Source organism: Pongo pygmaeus, chromosome 1, assembly GCF_028885625.2.
Source record: "Pongo pygmaeus isolate AG05252 chromosome 1, NHGRI_mPonPyg2-v2.0_pri, whole genome shotgun sequence".
NCBI lineage: Eukaryota > Metazoa > Chordata > Mammalia > Primates > Hominidae > Pongo > Pongo pygmaeus.
In genome coordinates, this window is record NC_072373.2 from 154,778,811 (window position 1) to 154,796,889 (window position 18,079).

The 18,079-nt window shown below is 38.6% G+C and overlaps 1 protein-coding gene across 4 annotated transcripts in view; it reads left to right on the top strand.

Annotated features, from left to right (window-relative positions):
- Nucleotides 1-18,079, top strand: part of SLC44A5 (solute carrier family 44 member 5) — a 437,474-nt gene that overhangs the window by 221,831 nt on the left and 197,564 nt on the right. For 2 of the 4 annotated variants that reach the window (XM_054438277.1, XM_054438266.2), the window contains exon 3: nucleotides 10,987-11,025. The exons of the other annotated variants lie outside the window; for them this stretch is intronic. In XM_054438277.1, the coding sequence (XP_054294252.1) occupies nucleotides 10,987-11,025 (39 nt within the window). The remainder of the gene's footprint in view (nucleotides 1-10,986; nucleotides 11,026-18,079) is intronic. 4 annotated transcript variants of the gene reach the window in all.

An 18,079-nucleotide genomic window follows, 5' to 3' on the forward strand; every position in this document is an offset into this window, starting at 1 on the left:
TGGGAACAGTGGTGATATCCCCTTTATTATTTGTTATTGCGTCTATTTGATTCTTCTCTCTTTTCTTCTTTATTAGTCTTGCTAGCGGTCTATCAATTTTGTTGATCTTTTCAAAAAACCAGCTCCTGGATTCATTAATTTTTTGAAGGGTTTTTTGTGTCTCTATTTCCTTCAGTTCTGCTCTGATTTTAGTTATTTCTTGCCTTCTGCTAGCTTTTGAATGTGTTTGCTCTTGCTTTTCTAGTTCTTTTAATTGTGATGTTAAGGTGTCAATTTTGGATCTTTCCTGCTTTCTCTTGTGGGCCTTTAGTGCTATAAATTTCCCTCTATACACTGCTTTGAATGTGTCCCAGAGACTCTGGTATGTTGTGTGTTTGTTCTCGTTGGCTTCAAAGAACATCTTTATTTCTGCCTTCATTTCGTTATGTACCCAGTAGTCATTCAGGAGCAGGTTGTTCAGTTTCCATGTAGTTGAGCAGTTTTGAGTGAGTTTCTTAATCCTGAGTTCTAGTTTGATTGCACTGTTGTCTGAGAGACAGTTTCTTATAATTTCTGTTCTTTTACATTTGCTGAGGAGAGCTTTACTTCCAACTATGTGGTCAATTTTGGAATAGGTGTGGTGTGGTGCTAAAAAAATGTATATTCTGTTGATTTGGGATGGAGAGTTCTGTAGATGTCTATTAGGTCCCCTTGGTGCAGAGCTGAGTTCAATTCCTGGGTATCCTTGTTAACTTTCTGTCTCGTTGATCTGTCTAATATTGACAGTGGGGTGTTAAAGTCTCCCATTAGTATTGTGTGGGAGTCTAAGTCTCTTTGTAGGTCACTCAGGGCTTGCTTTATGAATCTGGGTGCTCCTGTATTGGGTGCATATATATTTAGGATAGTTAGCTCTTCTTGTTGAATTGATGACTTTACCATTATGTAATGGCCTTCTTTGTCTCTTTTGATCTTTGTTGTTTTAAAGTCTGTTTAATCAGAGACTAGGATTGCAACCCCTGCCTTTTTTTGTTTTCCATTTGCTTGGTAGATCTTCCTCCATCCCTTTGTTTTGAGCCTATGTGTGTTTCTGCACATGAGATGGGTTTTGTGAATACAGCACACTGATGGATCTTGACTCTTTATCCAATTTGCCAGTCTGTGCCTTTAATTGGAGCATTTAGTCCAGTTACATTTAAAGTTAATATTGTTATGTGTGAATTAGATCCTGTCATTATGATGTTAGCTGGTTATTTTGCTTGATTTTATTGAGGATTTTCACATCGATGTTCATCAGGATACGGGCCTGAAATTTTCTTTTTCTGTTGTGTCACTGCCAGGTTTTGGTATTAGGATGATGCTGGTCTCATAAAATGAGTTACAGAGGATTCCCTCTATTTCCATAGTTTGGAAGAATTTCAGAAGGAATGGTAGCAGCTCTTCTTTGTACCTCTGGTAGAATTTGGCTGTGAATCTATCTGATCTTGGGCTTTTTTTGGTTCATAGGCTATTAATTATTGCCTCAACTTCAGAACTTTTTATTGGTGTATTAAGGGACTTAACTTCTTCCTGGTTTAGTCTTGGGAGGGTGTATGTGTCCAGGAATTTATCCATTTCTTCTAGATTTTCTAATTTTTTTGTGTAGAGGTGTTTACAGTATTCTCTAATGATAGTTTGTATTTCTGTGGAATCAGTGGTGATATCCCCTCTATCATTTTTTATTGCATCTATTTAATTCTTCTTTCTTTTTTTCTTTATTAGTATGGCTAGTGGTCTATCTATTTTGTTGATCTTTTCAAAAACCAGCTCCTGGATTCATTGATTTTTTAAAGGGTTTTTTTTGTTTTTGTTTTTGTTTTTTTTTTGTCTCTATCACCTTCAGTTCTGCTCTGATCTTAGTTATTTCTTGTCTTCTGCTAGCTTTTGAATTTGTTTGCTCTTGCTTCTCTAATTCCTTTAATTGTGATGTTAGGATATTGATTTTAGATCTTTCCTTCTTTCTCCTGTGGGCATTTGGTGCTATGAATTTCCCTCTAAACACTGCTTTAGCTGTGTTCCACAGATTTTGGTACATTGCGTCTTTGTTCTCATTGGTTTCAAAGAACTTCATTATTTCTGCCTTAATTTCCCTGTTTACCCAGTAGTCATTCAGAAGCAGGTTGTTCAGTTTTCGTGTAGTTGTATGGTTTTGAGTGAGTTTCTTAATCCTGAGTTCTATTTTGATTGCACTGTGGTCTGAGAGGCTGTTTGTTATGATTTCCATTCTTTTGCATTTGCTGAGGAGTGATTTACTTCCAATTATGTCGTCAATTTTAGAATAAGTGCAAAGTAGTGCTGTGAAGAATGTATATTCTGTTGATTTGGGGTGGAGAGTTCTGCAGATGTCTTTTAGGTCCACTTGGTCCAGAGCTGAGTTCAAGTCCTGAATATCATTGTTAATTTTCTGTCTCATTGATCTGTTTAATATTGACAGTGGGGTGTTAAAGTCTCCCACGGTTATTGTGTGGGGGTCTAAGTCTCTGTAGGTCTCTAATAATTTGCTTTATGAATCTTATGAATCTGGGTGCTCCTGTATTGGGTGCATATATATTTAGGATAGTGAGCTCTTCTTGTTGCATTGATCCCTTTACCAGTATGTAATGCCCTTCTTTGTCTCTTCTCTTCTTTGTTTGTTGAAAGTCTGTTTTATCAGAGAGTAGGATTGCAACCCTTGCTTCTTTTTGCTTTCCATTTGCTTCATAAATCTTCCTCCATCCCTTTATTTTGAGCCTGTGTGTGCCTTTGCACGTGAGATGGGTCTCTTGAATATAGCACACTAATGGGTCTTGACTCTTTATCCAATTTGCCAGTCTGTGTCTTTAAATTGGGGCATTTAACCCATTTACATTCAAGGTTAATATTGTTATGTGTGAATTTGATCCTGTCATTTTGATGCTAGCTGGTTATTTTGCCCATTAGTTGATGTAGTGTCTTCATAATGTCAATGGTCTTTACAATCTGGTATGTTTTTGCAGTGGCTGGTACTGGTTTTTCCTTTCCATATTTAGTGCTTCCTTCAGGAGCTCTTGTAAGGCAGTCCTGGTGGTGACAAAATTTCTCAGCATTTGCTTGTCTATAAAGGATTTTATTTCTCCTTTTCTTGTGAAGCTGAGTTTGGCTGGATATTAAATTCTGGGTTGAAAATTCTTTTCTTTAAGAATGTTGAATATTCCCTCCCACTCTCTTCTGGCTGTAGGGTTTCTGCAGAGAGATCCACTGTTAGACCACTGGGCTTCCCTTTGTGGGTAACCCGACCTTTTGCTCTGGCTGCCCCTAACACTTTTTCCTTCATTTTAACCTTGGTGAATCTGACGATTATGTGTCTCTGGGTTGCTCTCCTCCAGGAGTATCTTTGTGGTGTTCTCTGTATTTCCTGAATTTGCATGTTGGCCTTTCTTGCTAGGTTGGGGACGTTCTCCTGGATAATAGCCTGAAAAGTGTTTTCCAACTTGGTTCCATTCTCCTGGTCACCTTCAGATACACCAATCAAATGTAGGTTTGGTCTTTTCACGTAGTCCCATATTTCTTGGAGGCTTTGTTCATTCCTTTTCATTCTTTTTTCTCTAATCTTGTCTTCATGCTTTATTACATTAAGTTGATCTTCAGTCTCTGATATCCTTTCTTCTGCTTGATCAATTCAGCTATTGATACTTGTGCTTGGTTCACGAAGTTCTCGTGCTGTGTTTTTCAGCTCCATCGTGCCATTTATATTCTTCTCTAAAGTGGTTATTCTAGTTAGCAATTCCTCTAACTTTTTTGCAACGTTCTTAGTTCCCTTGCATTGGGTTAGGACATGCTGCTTTACCCACCTTCTGAAGCATACTTCTGTCAATTTGTCAAACTCATTCTCTGTCCAGTTTTGTTCTCTTGCTGGTGAGGAGTTGTGATCCTGTGGAGGAGAAGAGGTGTTGTGGTATTTGTAGTTTTTCCTCATCTTTGTGGATTTATGTATCTTTGGTCTTTGATGTTGGCAACCTTGGGATGGGTTTTTGTGTGGGCATCCTTTTTGTTGATGTTAATGCTATTCTTTTCTGTTTGTTAGTTTTCCTTTTAACAGTGAAGCCTCTTTGCTGCAGGTCTGCTGGAGTTTGCTGGAGGTCCACTCCAGACCCTGTTTACCTGGGTATCACCAGCAGAGGCTGCAGAACAGCCAAAGATTGCTGCTTGTTTCTTCCTCTGGAAGCTTCGTCCCAGAGGGGCACCTGCCAGATGCCAGCCAGAGCTCTCCTCTATTAGGTGTCTGTCGACCCCTGCTGGGACGTATCTCCCAGTCAGGAGACACAGGGGTCGGGGCCCACTTGAGGAGGCAGTCTGTCCCTTAGCAGAGATCGAGCACTGTGCTGGGAGATTTGCTGCTCTCTTCAGAGCCAGCAAGCAGGAACATTTAAGTCTGCTGAAGCTGTGCCCACAGCTGCCTCTTCTCCCAGGTGCTCTGTCCCAGGGAGATGGGCATTTTATCTATAGGCTTATAGATAAGCCTGGGGCTTATCTTATAGATAAGACTGGGGCTGCTGCCTTTCTTTCAGAGATGCCCTTCCCAGAGAATTGGAATCTAGAGAGGCAGTCTGGCTACAGTGTCTTTGTAGTGCTGTGGTGGGCTCCGCCCAGTTTGAAATTCTTTGAAGCTTTGTTTACACTGTGAGGGGAAAACCGCCTTCTGAACCCTCAGTAATGGTGGACATCCCTCCCCCCACCAAGTTCAAGTGTCCCAGGTTGACTTCAGACTGCTATGCTGTCAACAAGAATTTCAAGCTAGTGGATCTTAGCTTGCTAGGCTCTATGTGTGTGGGATCCACTGAGCTAGACCACTTGGCTCCCTGGATTCTGCAACCTTTCCAGGGGAGTAAATGGTTCTGTCTCACTGGCATTCCAGGCACCACTGGGGTATGAACAAAAACTCCTGCAGCTAAGCTGAATGTCTGCCCAAACAGCTGCCTAGTTTTCTGCTTGGAATCCAGGGCCCTGGTGGTGTGGTGGTGTAGGCACCTGAGGGAATCTCCTAATCTGTGGGTTGTGAAGACCATGGGAAAAGTGTAGTATCTGGGCCAGAATGCACCATTCCTCTTGGGACAGTCTCTCATGGCTTCTCTCGGCTAGGGGAGGGAGTTCCCTAACCCCTTGCGCTTCCCTGGTGAGGTGACGCCCCACCCTACTTCAGCTCATCCTCTGTGGGCTACACCCACTGTCTAACCAGTCCCAATGAGATGAGCAGGGTACCTCAGTTCAAAATGCAGAAATCACCTGCCTTCTGTGTTGATCTCGCTGGGAGCCGCAGACCAGAGCTGTTTCTATTTGGCCATCTTGCCAGCCACCTCTTGTAGTGAATATTTCAAATATCATCTGTTTCTTAAAACAACCCCGTGAAAAAGCTCCATCCCATTTTACAGAAGAGGAAACAAACTCAGGATCCTTCTTTGCCCCAAAGCCATAATGAGTGAGAGGCAGTACTAGGCCAGGCCTCTTGGACTCCCCTGTGACTATACAGAAAACAGAACATTATCTCATCTGTCCAAAATGTATTTTTTTCAGGCTATGAGTTTTCAAACCTTATACATTTCAAAACACACATACACTATTTCTAACTATCAAAATGTTGTGTTCAACTTCCTTTCCCCTGTAACCATTCTATAGCTTTATGATTTTGTAGACTTTGGTCATCTTAACTGTCAACTTTCTTCTCTCTTGGTGAGGTGCTTCATGTGTGGATCACATTTTTTAGCCCTTTCTCTGTTGCCTTTCTCTGGGCCATCTCTAACTCCACTACATTTTTCTTGCAATTTTGTCTGCTAGAATTGCAAAACAGGTTACTGATGCACAGGATAATGAGTTTTGTTTTGTTTCTAGTGCCCAACCATGATGCCCAGAATGCTGTTACTTTTTGGACACAGCAGCAAATTTTTTTTGAGAACACAGAAGGTTACAGGTGATATTCAGCAACCTCAGGTCCATCTCAAACCTCCATGCTGCAGTATATATGTTTACAAGGGCATCTAGGTGGGGAGCAGCTGGGGCCTTCTATATGACAGTCGAATGCGTTCGTTCTCCTTCCCATCCTACTTTTCTAGCCCCAGCTCACACCACTCAGCCCCTCGCCCAGTGTCTTCCAGCCACATGTAGGCCTTGTTTCAGTTCCTCCTAGATGCCAAGCTCCTTCCCATCATAGGATCTCTGCCCATGCTTGTCCTTTGCTGAGGCTGCCAACCATCATGCAAACTCTTACTCATCCTTTAAATTTCAGATTAAATTCTGTCTTCACACCTTGTGTTTATTCTTCACAGCACCTATCATGTCACATTTGCAAGGAAATAATGATTGGTATGCTGATTTGCTTAAGATCTATCATCCTGATGCATTATAAAAAACTCCACGAGGACAGAGATCCTCTTGTTCACCTATGTAGTTCCAGTGCCCAGCATAGTATTTGATATCCAGTTAGAGGTCAGTAAATGTTTGCTAAATGAGTGAATAAATTAAAGGAAGGAAATAATAAGCCTCTGGACATGGTTGTCTTCTTACCCTGGTTCCATTTCTTGCCCTAAGTAGTGAGTTTATAACCAGCCTCTTTCTCAAATGATGCAGACTTGGCATCAGCTCTGTCTTGGGCTTCCAGGCTTCAGGGCTCTATAGCAACAGCCAGTGATTAGAAGGAGGGTGGAAGCCAGGACAGAGTAGGAAATGAAGCCAGCTTCAGAGGCTCACCTTACGAGAGCAGTTGCCTTGTCTATTGCAGTATAATAGGCATGCCAAGTTCAGGCATAGTTTGGAGAGACAACAGCAATCAAAAAGAATCCAATTTGACAGGCAGGGCACAGCAGTGGCAGTCCTTGCCATGAGAAGATGCTGGAAATTCAAATAAATGGCAGCATCATGGCTCTGAGCCTTCTCTCTACTCACAGACATAGTCAAGTCAGAGAGTTGGAGTTCTAAGAGTGGGATTCAGTCTTTGGGGTTGGCAGAAGTGAGGTAGGACCTCAGGCCAAAGCCAAGCAGGTGGGCTCAGGAAAGGGGAATGGAGCCCTGGGCAAAGCAACTAAGGCAGAAGCCCAGACTTTCACATTGATGAGCCCAACACAGGGGGTGAGGGAAACCTGCTGACAGTGACAAGAATGCTAGAGCAACTCAAATGTTAAATGAGTGCAGAGACTCATCCCTGGCACCTGAAGCCCAAAGAGTGAATAGAAGTAAAGGTCGTACTTAAAAATGCATAACCTTTGGGTTTAATTCCTGAAGATTCTACCTACTAGTAAGAGCAGGTTTTATAAAATTACAGATTCAGGGGTACATGTGCAGGTTTGTTATGTGAGTATATTGCATAACGCTGGGGTTTGGACTTTTATGGAACCCATCACCCAAATACAGTGAACAGAGTACCTAATATGTTGTTTTTCAACCCTTGTATCCCCATCCTTTCCTCTCCTTTCTTAGAGTCTTCAATGTCTATTGTTTTCATCTTTATGTCTACCTGTTCCCTTTGTTTAGCTCCCACTTGTAAGTGAGAAAATGTGGTCCTTGATTTTCTGTTTCTGTGCTGATTCACTTTGGATAATGGCCTCCGGCTTCACTCATGTTGCTGCTGTGGACGTGATTTCATTCTTTTGAACAGCAGCATAATATTCCATGGTTGTATATGTACCACATTTTCTTTATCCAACCTACTGTTGATGAACACTTAGGTTGATTCAATAACTTTGGTATTATGAACAGTTCTTCAATAAACATATGAGTGCAGGGTTTTTTTTGTAAAATAATCTGTAGATTGCTTATAAAAGCAGTTTTACATGCATTACAGAAAGTCAAAGAAAACATCAAAGTAAAATATAACTAAATAAAGCAACATATTTTAATCACCACTGATATAACCGTTATTATATTTCCTTCCAGATATACAATATTTTTACAATAATGAGATTTTGCTTTTACATGCTTTTTGCTACCTGCTTTTTTTCTGTTAAGAGTTTCCATCTTTCCATTACAACAAATGTTAAATTTAGCTAATATTCATTCTATATTCTGATTGCCCCAATTGTCCCCCAACACTGTATTTACCACATTCTGTCCAAATCAGGGTCTAATCCAGGGCCAGACCTTGCATCTGGTGGCTATGTCCCTGAAGTCTCTTCTGATTAGCACACTCCCCTTTTCCTCTGACACTGACCTATTGCCCTGGAGAATATCTCCACTTTCTGGATGTGTTTAGTTCCTTTCCAGTGATTTCATTTAGTTTGTTTATCTTCATTTCCTATGTGTAGGTTACACTTAATCTAAATCATTGGTGGTGGCTCCTGTTGGGTATTTTGAGCCAGAATACATCCTAGCTAGGTATGCCGTATAAACTCTATTGCCTTACATCAGGAGAAACAACATGTGGTTGACCCATCATTAGTGATGCTGTGCTTGATTATGGGTCTAGAGTCTTGCCTCTTTTTAATAAGGTCTCAGGATGACACAATAGGAGCAGGACTCACATCAATGAGTTCCACTCATTGCTACCCGCTCCTCCACCTCCATCTCCTACCAGTTCTCATCCCCCTGAACAGACCTTCCAAGCAAGAAAGACAAAAGGGAATAAAGTGTGGTAAAAGGCCCAGCAATAAAACTGGAAAGTATGACTCTTTTGGCTCCTAGTCTGAAACTTCATTCTAAATTTACTAAACTAGATATAAGCAGGCAGGGTGAATGTCCAAGAACTTCTCTCACACTAGATTCCAGTCTTCCCAGCTGTTGTCAAGGTCAAAATAGCATGGTTTTGGTATCTTACGCAGATACCAGAAGGCAGCCTACATGAGATACGAATGTTCTCCTAAACAACTTTTGAAAAAGATGATACAGAAAGCAGGCTCAACCATCTTGTAAACTGATCATGCCAAGATATGAACTTTGCTTTTCTTGATTCATTATGCAAAATTGAGAAAGAGGAGTCAAAGCTATACTGTATGGAATTTAGCCTGGGAGGTGGAGACCACCTAGATCCTGTTTTCTTTGTTTGCTTTGTTTGTTCCTTAACCAATGACAAGGTACAATGTTGGTCAAATATTTTCACCATCCTAGTTTCAGTATTCTCGTGTAAAATGGGGTATATGACACAGTGTATAGTTGTTAAGAGGATTTAACTTCATCTGTGAAACACCTACATTATAGTAACTACCAGTTCCCTTCTCCTCTCATCGGCAGGGTCTGAGATTACTGACATGCTTCCTGCTATACCTAGCACTGATTCCAAATGGGACTGGGTCTGCAGATGGAATTTACTAGTTTATATAGCTGAGGGAGCTGGAGAAAATTGGAGTAGAGGGCTGGAGGCAGAGGCTGACCACTGTTATTATATAAGCTAAAATATGATTAGAAGTGTATGATAAGAAGAGCTATGATATGTAACCTTTTAAGATAACCATGAACCTTGAAGTTTGTTGTTTTTTAAAAATGTATTTGGGACATTAAAGGCAAACTCGGTCATTTAGGGCCCAGCAACAGGAAAAAGGTAGTCCATATTGGATCTTGACATTTTATTCATTTTATTCTACCTCTCAGGTGCCAATCCTTGCACGTACATACTATTTTAAGAAAATCAGCAAGAGATGGCCATTTTATGATATTTTGGGCACTTCACTTAGCTTTTTAAATGGTGAGTGTGAAACCTGTATGTCCCTAATAATGCTTACCATCCTAATGAAGGTGGGTCAGTGTTGCTTGTTTTAAAGGTGTGTGTGTGGTGGTGGGGAATATCCTGAAAACGTTATGAGTAATCTTTATTTTTCTCATACATTTGATATTACTGGAGGCTAGTAGTTGTATTGATTACAAATGAACTCTGGAGCACACAGACCTAAGTTTGAATTCCAGGTTCCCCACTTACTAGCAGTGTAACTTTAAACAAAGATTAGACCCAAAAGTTCACGTTGCCTCTGGGAACCTTGGATTCTCATTTTTAGAAGTGCACTGATTATTGTAACTACTGCAGGCTTGTTGTGAATATTAAATGAGATAACATAAATGAAACATGGCACCTGGTGCATAGTAAGTGTTCAAAAGTTGGTTGCTATTTTAATTATCGTTATTATTATTTTTCCCAAGGGAACACAATTTACAAATGTTCGCTTGCCCTGGAATCTTTACCCCAACTCTGACTCTCAATGATTTGCTACTGTTAGTCTGATTGGTGAAAAATCAATGGGGAGACCAAGCATTGTAATTTCTGCCCATGAGGTCTATAGAGGGAATTCTTTTCAATAGCTCTAATTAATGAGTTGGCAAGTCTGATAAAGCACCAGAGAATGGGGTGTTCATAGAAAGCATTAGTGTTTTTGTTTAACATATGTGACACTTGAAGCATTAGGATGCTGTTATTGTTCATTATGGCACGTGCCACCTCCCCATTCCCCAAAATTACCATAATTTGTACCTTCCAAATTGAATAGAGTCATTCATAGTTATCACATGGGAGTTTCCGTTAAAGTTAAAGGCCACACATAGTGTGATTAAGGTGGGACTGCTGAATTCAAAATATATCTCTTTTCCCTAGTCTACACTGGCTATTCTGCATGTAATAAAAGGTATTTAATGCATATTGTTTTTCATGACTAATGTGTCTTCTGAAGTTTAAAGCAGGAACAGAAAATGAAAGTAAACAAAATGCCTCATTTCTTAGTAATGAATTTTTCAAGTCTCTACATATCACCTACATTATACAAGTCATAGATGCAAATGGAAGAATTAACAGCTTTATTTCATCATCCCCAAACCTCTTACCTCCAGCACCTTCATGAATTTTTTTTTTTGGTAACTTCTTAAGAATAAATGCTCATTATCGGCAGCTTTGTATATAAAGAATTAGTTCAACAAGTCCAACTGCCTTATGTTATTTTGTGTGTTAGTCTAAAGACTAAGAATTTTTAGGATAGGGAGAGATGTGTATAGAGCCTCAGAGTCATCAGCCCCTACAAATTTTTTTTTGCCTTTTGTGCTTTTTCCTAGAAAAACCAGCAGATACTCCCTCTCAGGAAGAGGACTTTGGTAAGTCATAGTCTGAGTATTCAGTGCTAAGAATCTTTCATGACAGTCTATCCATTGAGAAATATGTGATTCTTTTAAAATCTAGGAATAGCGAAATATTTGGTTGGTAAAGAATAATTGCTGACTGAAGCTTTTTTTGGATTATTCTTTCAACTGTCTGGTTTCTCCTTCCTGAAAGGGTTCCCTCTTTTTGGAGTTGTAAATGAATTTCCCAGGAAAAACATCTCGCAGCCACTGATGCTTTATCACCCCAGCTCACCTGACACATCTTGTTTTCTTTCCTTCCTTTCAGCTCAGTTTGTGACTTTGACACGTGAGTCTTATTCAAATCTCTCTTTCCAATAAACACCTTCACTCTCCAGCTTTCATGACACTATGTGTATATTATTCAGTCTTCTTTTTCTGACAGCCGGCTCTCTCCTTAGTCAGCCCCATAGAGTTGAGCCTTGCTACTCAAAGTGTGGTCTGTAGACCAGCAGCATGAGTAGGACCTGGGAGTTGGAAATTCAGCATCTCAAGTCCCATCCCAGACTTATTGAATCAGAATCTGCACCTTCAGAAGATTCTCAGGTGATTCATGTGCAAACAAAAATTTCAGCAGCACTGGCTTCAAGAATTTCTCTTCCTTTGTGCAATCTCATTGCCCCTGAGGTACACAAATAAGTACTTTTATGCTGTGACTTCCAACATTACTTGGATCCCCAATCTTCAAATAAAAGATTATTATATATGTGGTGAGAATGTTATAAGTCCATTCTATTAGCAATTTTAAAATATGCAATACATTATTATTAACTGTGATCACCATAGCAAGGTGATGGATATGTTAATTAGCTTAACTTAATCTTTCTACAATGTATACATAGAGCAAAACATCACATTGCAATCCATAAATATACACAATTATTGTTTGTCGATTAAATAAATAAATGTATAAGAAAATATGATCATACATGTAGTTTCCTGCCTCTGTTCTCAAAACCCATTTATTGACTCTCATGTACTTTAATTTTACCTACTTAGATGCTGCTGTTTGTTCTCACACTTAGATAGCATTTTACAGTTTCAAAATTCCTTCATATAGATTTTGTTACTTTATCATATATGATCATATAAGGTAGAAAGGTAGGTAATAGAAACTTTTGTAAAGGCTATTTTGTAAATTTCCATTTGTAATTTTTTAATCTTGGGGTTGAAATAAAAAGGTAAAAAATGTATCAGCAGATTTTTTTTTTCCTACCTTAAAACAAAGTAGAGGTCAAGTCTTTTTTGTGCCATCAGAAGTCTGAATTATTCTGCCTCAAAATGTATCATGGGTCAAAATAATGTTTTTTTTGCTCAGTGTGATCTGAGTTATGTTTTTATTCATATACCTTGTCTTCTCACTTAGAATAAAGTAATTAGGCCTAAAATAAAGCCCTCGTCTTTCTGACAAGGTTTATGAGATAAATAAACCAATGAGGAAAAAACATTCCACTTCTGATATAAAGTAGCCTAAGGAGAGAGAAGTACCACTGAGTGCTGCTTCTGCTTGAATGGACAGAAGTAAAAGAAAGAGGAAAAGTTCAATATAAGATATTGCACTATGCCACTTCCATTCTCCCAGACAAGGTACTACTGGGATAACTCTGCTGAGTCATGGCCCAGGAGGAACTGTTGGTTTTGCATCCACTAAAAGTGCATCTCAGCAGAGGGAAACACTCCCAGATCCTAAGATCTGGGGTGCACTCAGTAGTCAGGGGTAAGTGAATAAACAGGCCTTGCATTTCGATTGGGTGGATGATGGCATTTTTGTCTTTTCTTTTTGGTTCATTCACTCCACATGTATACTTCTTTTTAAGAGCCTGATATTAAAGAAAGCTTAACTGTGCTAACAATGTGGGTAAGCTTGGGAGAATTGGAGTATTATTGGTGTTAACCCATAGTACACATTCTTCAACAGCCTTGTGTTCCAAAGAAGCTGAGGCCCACCAAAGCCAGTGGCTCGTTCCACTTCCTCTTCTGTTACAGGGAAGGGTTGTCCTCATCCTTTCCAAGGCTCATATTACCTCTATCAGTATTGCCTCTTCAAAGACTTTGCTCTTGCAATTATCCCCTCTCTCTTTCTTACCTACATGTAAATATGCCTTAATACAGCCGCCTGAAATTTATTTAAAAACAATGATCAATTAACCCTTTCATCACGCTAAAACTCAAAAGAATTGTTTATAGGCGTTGACTCCACTTTTCTCCTATTCTCTCATTAACCCACTCCAACCGGAATTGTATCTGCATTACTTCATGAAACAGTTTTTTATCATTTCCACAGACCTATATCTTGCTCTTCCATTACAGAATTCTTTTCCTCACCTTACTCTGTCTCAGCAGCATTTAGCATGCTCAGCCACTCTACTTTTTTAAACACTTTCTTCTTCTGCTTCCATGATACCACACTCTCCTGGGTTTCCTCCTGACTCTCTGATCTCTCCTTCTCTGCCCAGTCACTCACACTTAAAGTCTGGGTGTTGGAGAGCCCCCAGGATGCATTTTCTCTGACTTTTCTAGGTAATTGTATCTGATCCCATAGTTTTAAATACCATGAATGTGCCGTTAAGTCCTAGATTTACATCTCTAGCCCTGATTGCTCTTTCTTGCCCTGGACTTATTTATTTGACTTTATACCTCACCAAATCTGCTCTTGTGTCTACCTTCCTTTCTCTAATAAGGGCATCACCACTCACCATCTCCACTAAATGGCTTCATTCAAACCACTGTTATTTCTCTGTTAGATACCTACCATTACCTCCTAACTCATTTTTATCTGCAGCTATTACTCTACTCTGGTCTGTTCTCCACAAAATAATCAGACAAATCTGTTTGTAATTACAGTTCCTATTGTCAAAATCAAGTCGTGAAGTGAGCAAATAAATAACCAACTGCTATTTAAAATGCTCAAAGCACAATTCTAATGACTCAATATTACTTTTTTCATTTATCACATTTTATCTAATTTATAGTACATAAATATCAAACCACAAAAGCAAATATATTAGCCTAATGTACAGTATGCCATTTTGGATATTGGCTACTTTGACCCTATCAATTTGATTCTGACATATCAAAATCTTTATTTATAACCAAACATAAACATATATTACTTTAAAGTATACAAGATAAAGAAGAATTTTTAACCCTTTGTAATAACATAAAACATGATTACATTGTCATACGTATATATATGTATGGGCATATGTGTATGTATACAGAGAGTCTTTTTAAATGAGGTATTAATACTTGTTTCATAATAATCCTTCAAATAACACTTCCTTAGCCAAATCAAAGAAAGTTGAGATGGCTCTCCAGCTTTTTTTAGGCAAAGATCTGCATGACATGCGAGACAATGAAAACAGTGTTTAGATATTTTTCTATCTTATTCTTTAAATTTCAAATTTTATTTTAGATTCAGAGGGCACATGTGCAGGCTTGTTACAAGAGTATATTGCATGATGTGAGGGTTTGGGATAGAGCCATTGAGGTAGAATCTGTCACCCAAATAGTGAGCAGAGTACTCAATAGGTTGATTTTCAGCCTTTGTCCCCATCCTCACTCCCATCTTATAGTCCCCAGTGTCTATTGTTCCCATGTTTATGTCTGTATGTACCCAATGTTTAGCTCCCACTTATAAGGGAAAATATGCAATGTTTGGCTTTCTATTTCTGCATCAATTAACTTAGGATGATGGCCTCCACCTACATCCATGTTGCTTCAAAGGACATAATTTCTCTCTCTTTGTGGCTGCATAGTATTCCCTGGTGTACATGTACCATGGTTTCTTTATCCATTCCACTGTTGATGGGCACCTAGGTTGATTCCATATCTTTGCTATTGTGAATCCTGGTGCAACAAACATACAAGTGCAGGTGTCTTTATGGTAGAACAATTTCTTTTCCTTTGGATATATACCAAGCAATGGGATTGCTAGGTTGAGTGGTAGTTCTATTTTTGCTTCTTTGAGAAATCTCCAAACTGCTTTCCACAGTGACTGAACTGATTTACATTCCTACCAACAGCATAAAGAGTTCCTTTTTCTCTGTGTACTCACCAACATCTGTTATTTTTTAACTTTTTAATAATTACCACTCTCACTGGTGTGAGATGGTATTGCTTTGTGGTTTTGATTTGCATTTGTCTGATGATGCATGATGTGAAGCATTTTTTTCACTTGTTTCTTGGCCACTTGTATATCTTCTTTTTGAAGTATCTTGCCCACATTTTAATGGAGTTGTTTTTTACTTGTTTGGTTAAGTTCCTTATAGATTCTGGATATTAGACCTTTGTTGGGTGCATAGTTTGCTACTAATATTTTATCCCATTCTGTCAGTTGTCTGTTTACCCTGTTGATAGTTTCTCTTGCTGTGCAGAAGCTCTTTAGTTTAATTAGGTCCCACTTGTCAATTTTTTTTTTTTGAGACAGGGTCCCATTCTGTCACTCAGGCTGAAGTGCAGTGGTGTGATCATGGCTCACTGCAGCTTAGACCTTCCTAGGCTCAAGTAATCCTTCCATCTCAGCCTTCTGAGTAGTTGGGACTATGTGCCATGATGCCTGGCTAATTTGTATGTTTTTTGTAGAGATGGGGGTCTCACTATGTTGCCCAGGCTGGTCTCAAACTTCCAGACTCAAGCAATCCACCCATCTTGGCCTCCCAAAGTGCTGGGATTACAGGTGTGAGCCACTGTGCCTGGCTTAATTTTGTTGTTGTTTTTGTTACAACTGCTTTTGTGGACTTAGTTCTAAATTCTCTGCCAAGACCAATGTCTAGAAGGTTATTTCCTAGGTGGTGTTCTAGTATTTTTATAGTTTGAGGTCTTACATTTAAATATTCAATCCATCACAAGTTAAGTTTTCTATATGGTGATAGGTAGGAGGTCTAGTTTCTTTCTTTTGCATATAGATAGCCAGCTACCCCAGCACCATTTATTAAATAGGGAGTCCTTTCCTTATTGCTTATTATTGTTGGCTTTGTTGAAAGTCAGTTGGTTGTAGGAGTGCAGCTTTATTTCTGAGTTCCCTATCCTGTTTCATTGGTCTACATGCCTGTTTTTATACCAGTACCATGCTGTTTTGATTACTGTAGCCTTATAGTATAGTTTGAAATTGGGTAATGTGATATGTCTGAAGTTGGGTAATGTGATGCCAACTTTGTTCTTTTTGGTTAGGATGCTTTGGCTATTTGGGCTCTTTTTTTTGGTTTTATATAAATTTTAGATTAGTTTTTTCTAATTCTGTAAAAAGTGGTGTTGGTGGTTTGATAGGCATAATGTTGAATCTGTATATTGCTTTGGGCAGTATGGCCATTTAAACAATATTGATTCTTCCAATCTATGTGCAAGGAATATTTTTTCATTTGATTGTGTCATCTATTATTTCTTTCAGCAGTGTTTGGTAGTTCTCCTTGTAGTTCTCTATTTTACACCATTGGCTAAATGTATTCCTAGGTATTTTATTTTATTTTTGGCTATTGTAAATGGGATTGTATTTTTGATTTGGCTATCAGCTTGAATGTTACTGCAGTACAGAAATGCTACTAGATTTTGTACATTGATTTTGTATCCTAAAACTTTACTGAAGTCATTTATTATATTTAGGAGTCTTTCAAGAGAGTCTTTAGAGTTTTCTTTGTATCAAGTTCTATCTTCAGTGGAGATAGACAATTTTACATATTCTTTTCCTATTTAGATCCATTTTGTTTTGTTCTCTCACCTGATTGCACTAGCTAGGACTTCCAGTACTATACTGAATAGGAGTGGTGAGAGTGAGGATCCTTGTCTTGTTCCAGTTCCTCAAGGGAAATGCTTCCAGTTTTTGCTCTTTTAGTATGATGTTGGCTACAGGTTTTTCACAAATTGCCCATTATTTTGAGGTATGTTCCTTTAATGCTTACTTTTGCTAGACATTTGAAGATTTTTAAAAAACTGAGAGTTTTTATTATGAAGAGATATTGGATTTTATCAAAAGCTTTTTTTGCACCTATTGAGATGATCATATGGTCTTTGTTTTTAATTCTGTTGAAGTGGTGAGTCACATTTATTGATTAATGTATGTTGAACCAACCTTGCATCCCAGGAATAAATCCTAGTTGATAGGATGAATTAGCTTATTGATGTGCTGCTGGATTTGATTTGCTCATTTTTTTTTTTTTTGTTAAGGATTTTTGTGTCTAAGTTCATCAAGGATATTGGCCTGGAGTTTTCTTTGTTTGTTGTGTCTTTGCCAGATTTTGGTATCAGAATGATGTTGGTTTTGTAGAATGAATTAGGGAGGAGTCGCCTCTCCTTGATTTTTTGGAATAGTTTCAGTAAGATTGGTACCAGCTCTTCTTTATACATCTGGTAGATTTTGCCTGTGAATTTGTCTGCTACAGGGCTTTTTTTGGTTGGTACTTTTTTTGTTACTGGCTCTATTTCAGAATTTATTATTGGCTTGTTCAGCGTTTCAATTTCTTCCTGATTAAATCTTGGGAGACTATGAATTTACCTATTTCCTCTAGGTTTTTAATTTTTGTAGATAGATGTATTCATAGTTGTCTCTGAGGATCTTTTGTATTTCTATGGGATTGGTTGTAATGTCACCATTGTCGTTGGTATTGTACTCATTTGGATTGCCTCTCTTTTTTTCTTTGTTAATCTAGCTAGCAGTCTCTTGGCATTATTTGTTTCTCCTTTCAAAGAACCAATTTTTTGTTTTGTTGATCCTTTTTTATGAATTTTGGCATCTCAGTGTCAATTAGTTCTCTTCTGATTTTAGTAATTTATTTTCTTCTGCCAGCTTTGGGATGAGTTTGTTCTTGTTTTTCTAGTTCCTCTAAGTGTGATATTAGATTGTTAATTTGAGATTTTTCTAACTTCTCAATATAGGTATTTAGTGCTATAAACTTTCCTCTTAACACTGCTTTTGCTGCATCCCAGAGCTTTTGCTATGTTGTGTCTCTCTTTTCATTTATTTCAAAGAATTTGTTTATTTCATTAATTTTGTTGGTTACCCAAAAGTCATTTGCAAGTTGCTTAGTTTTCATGT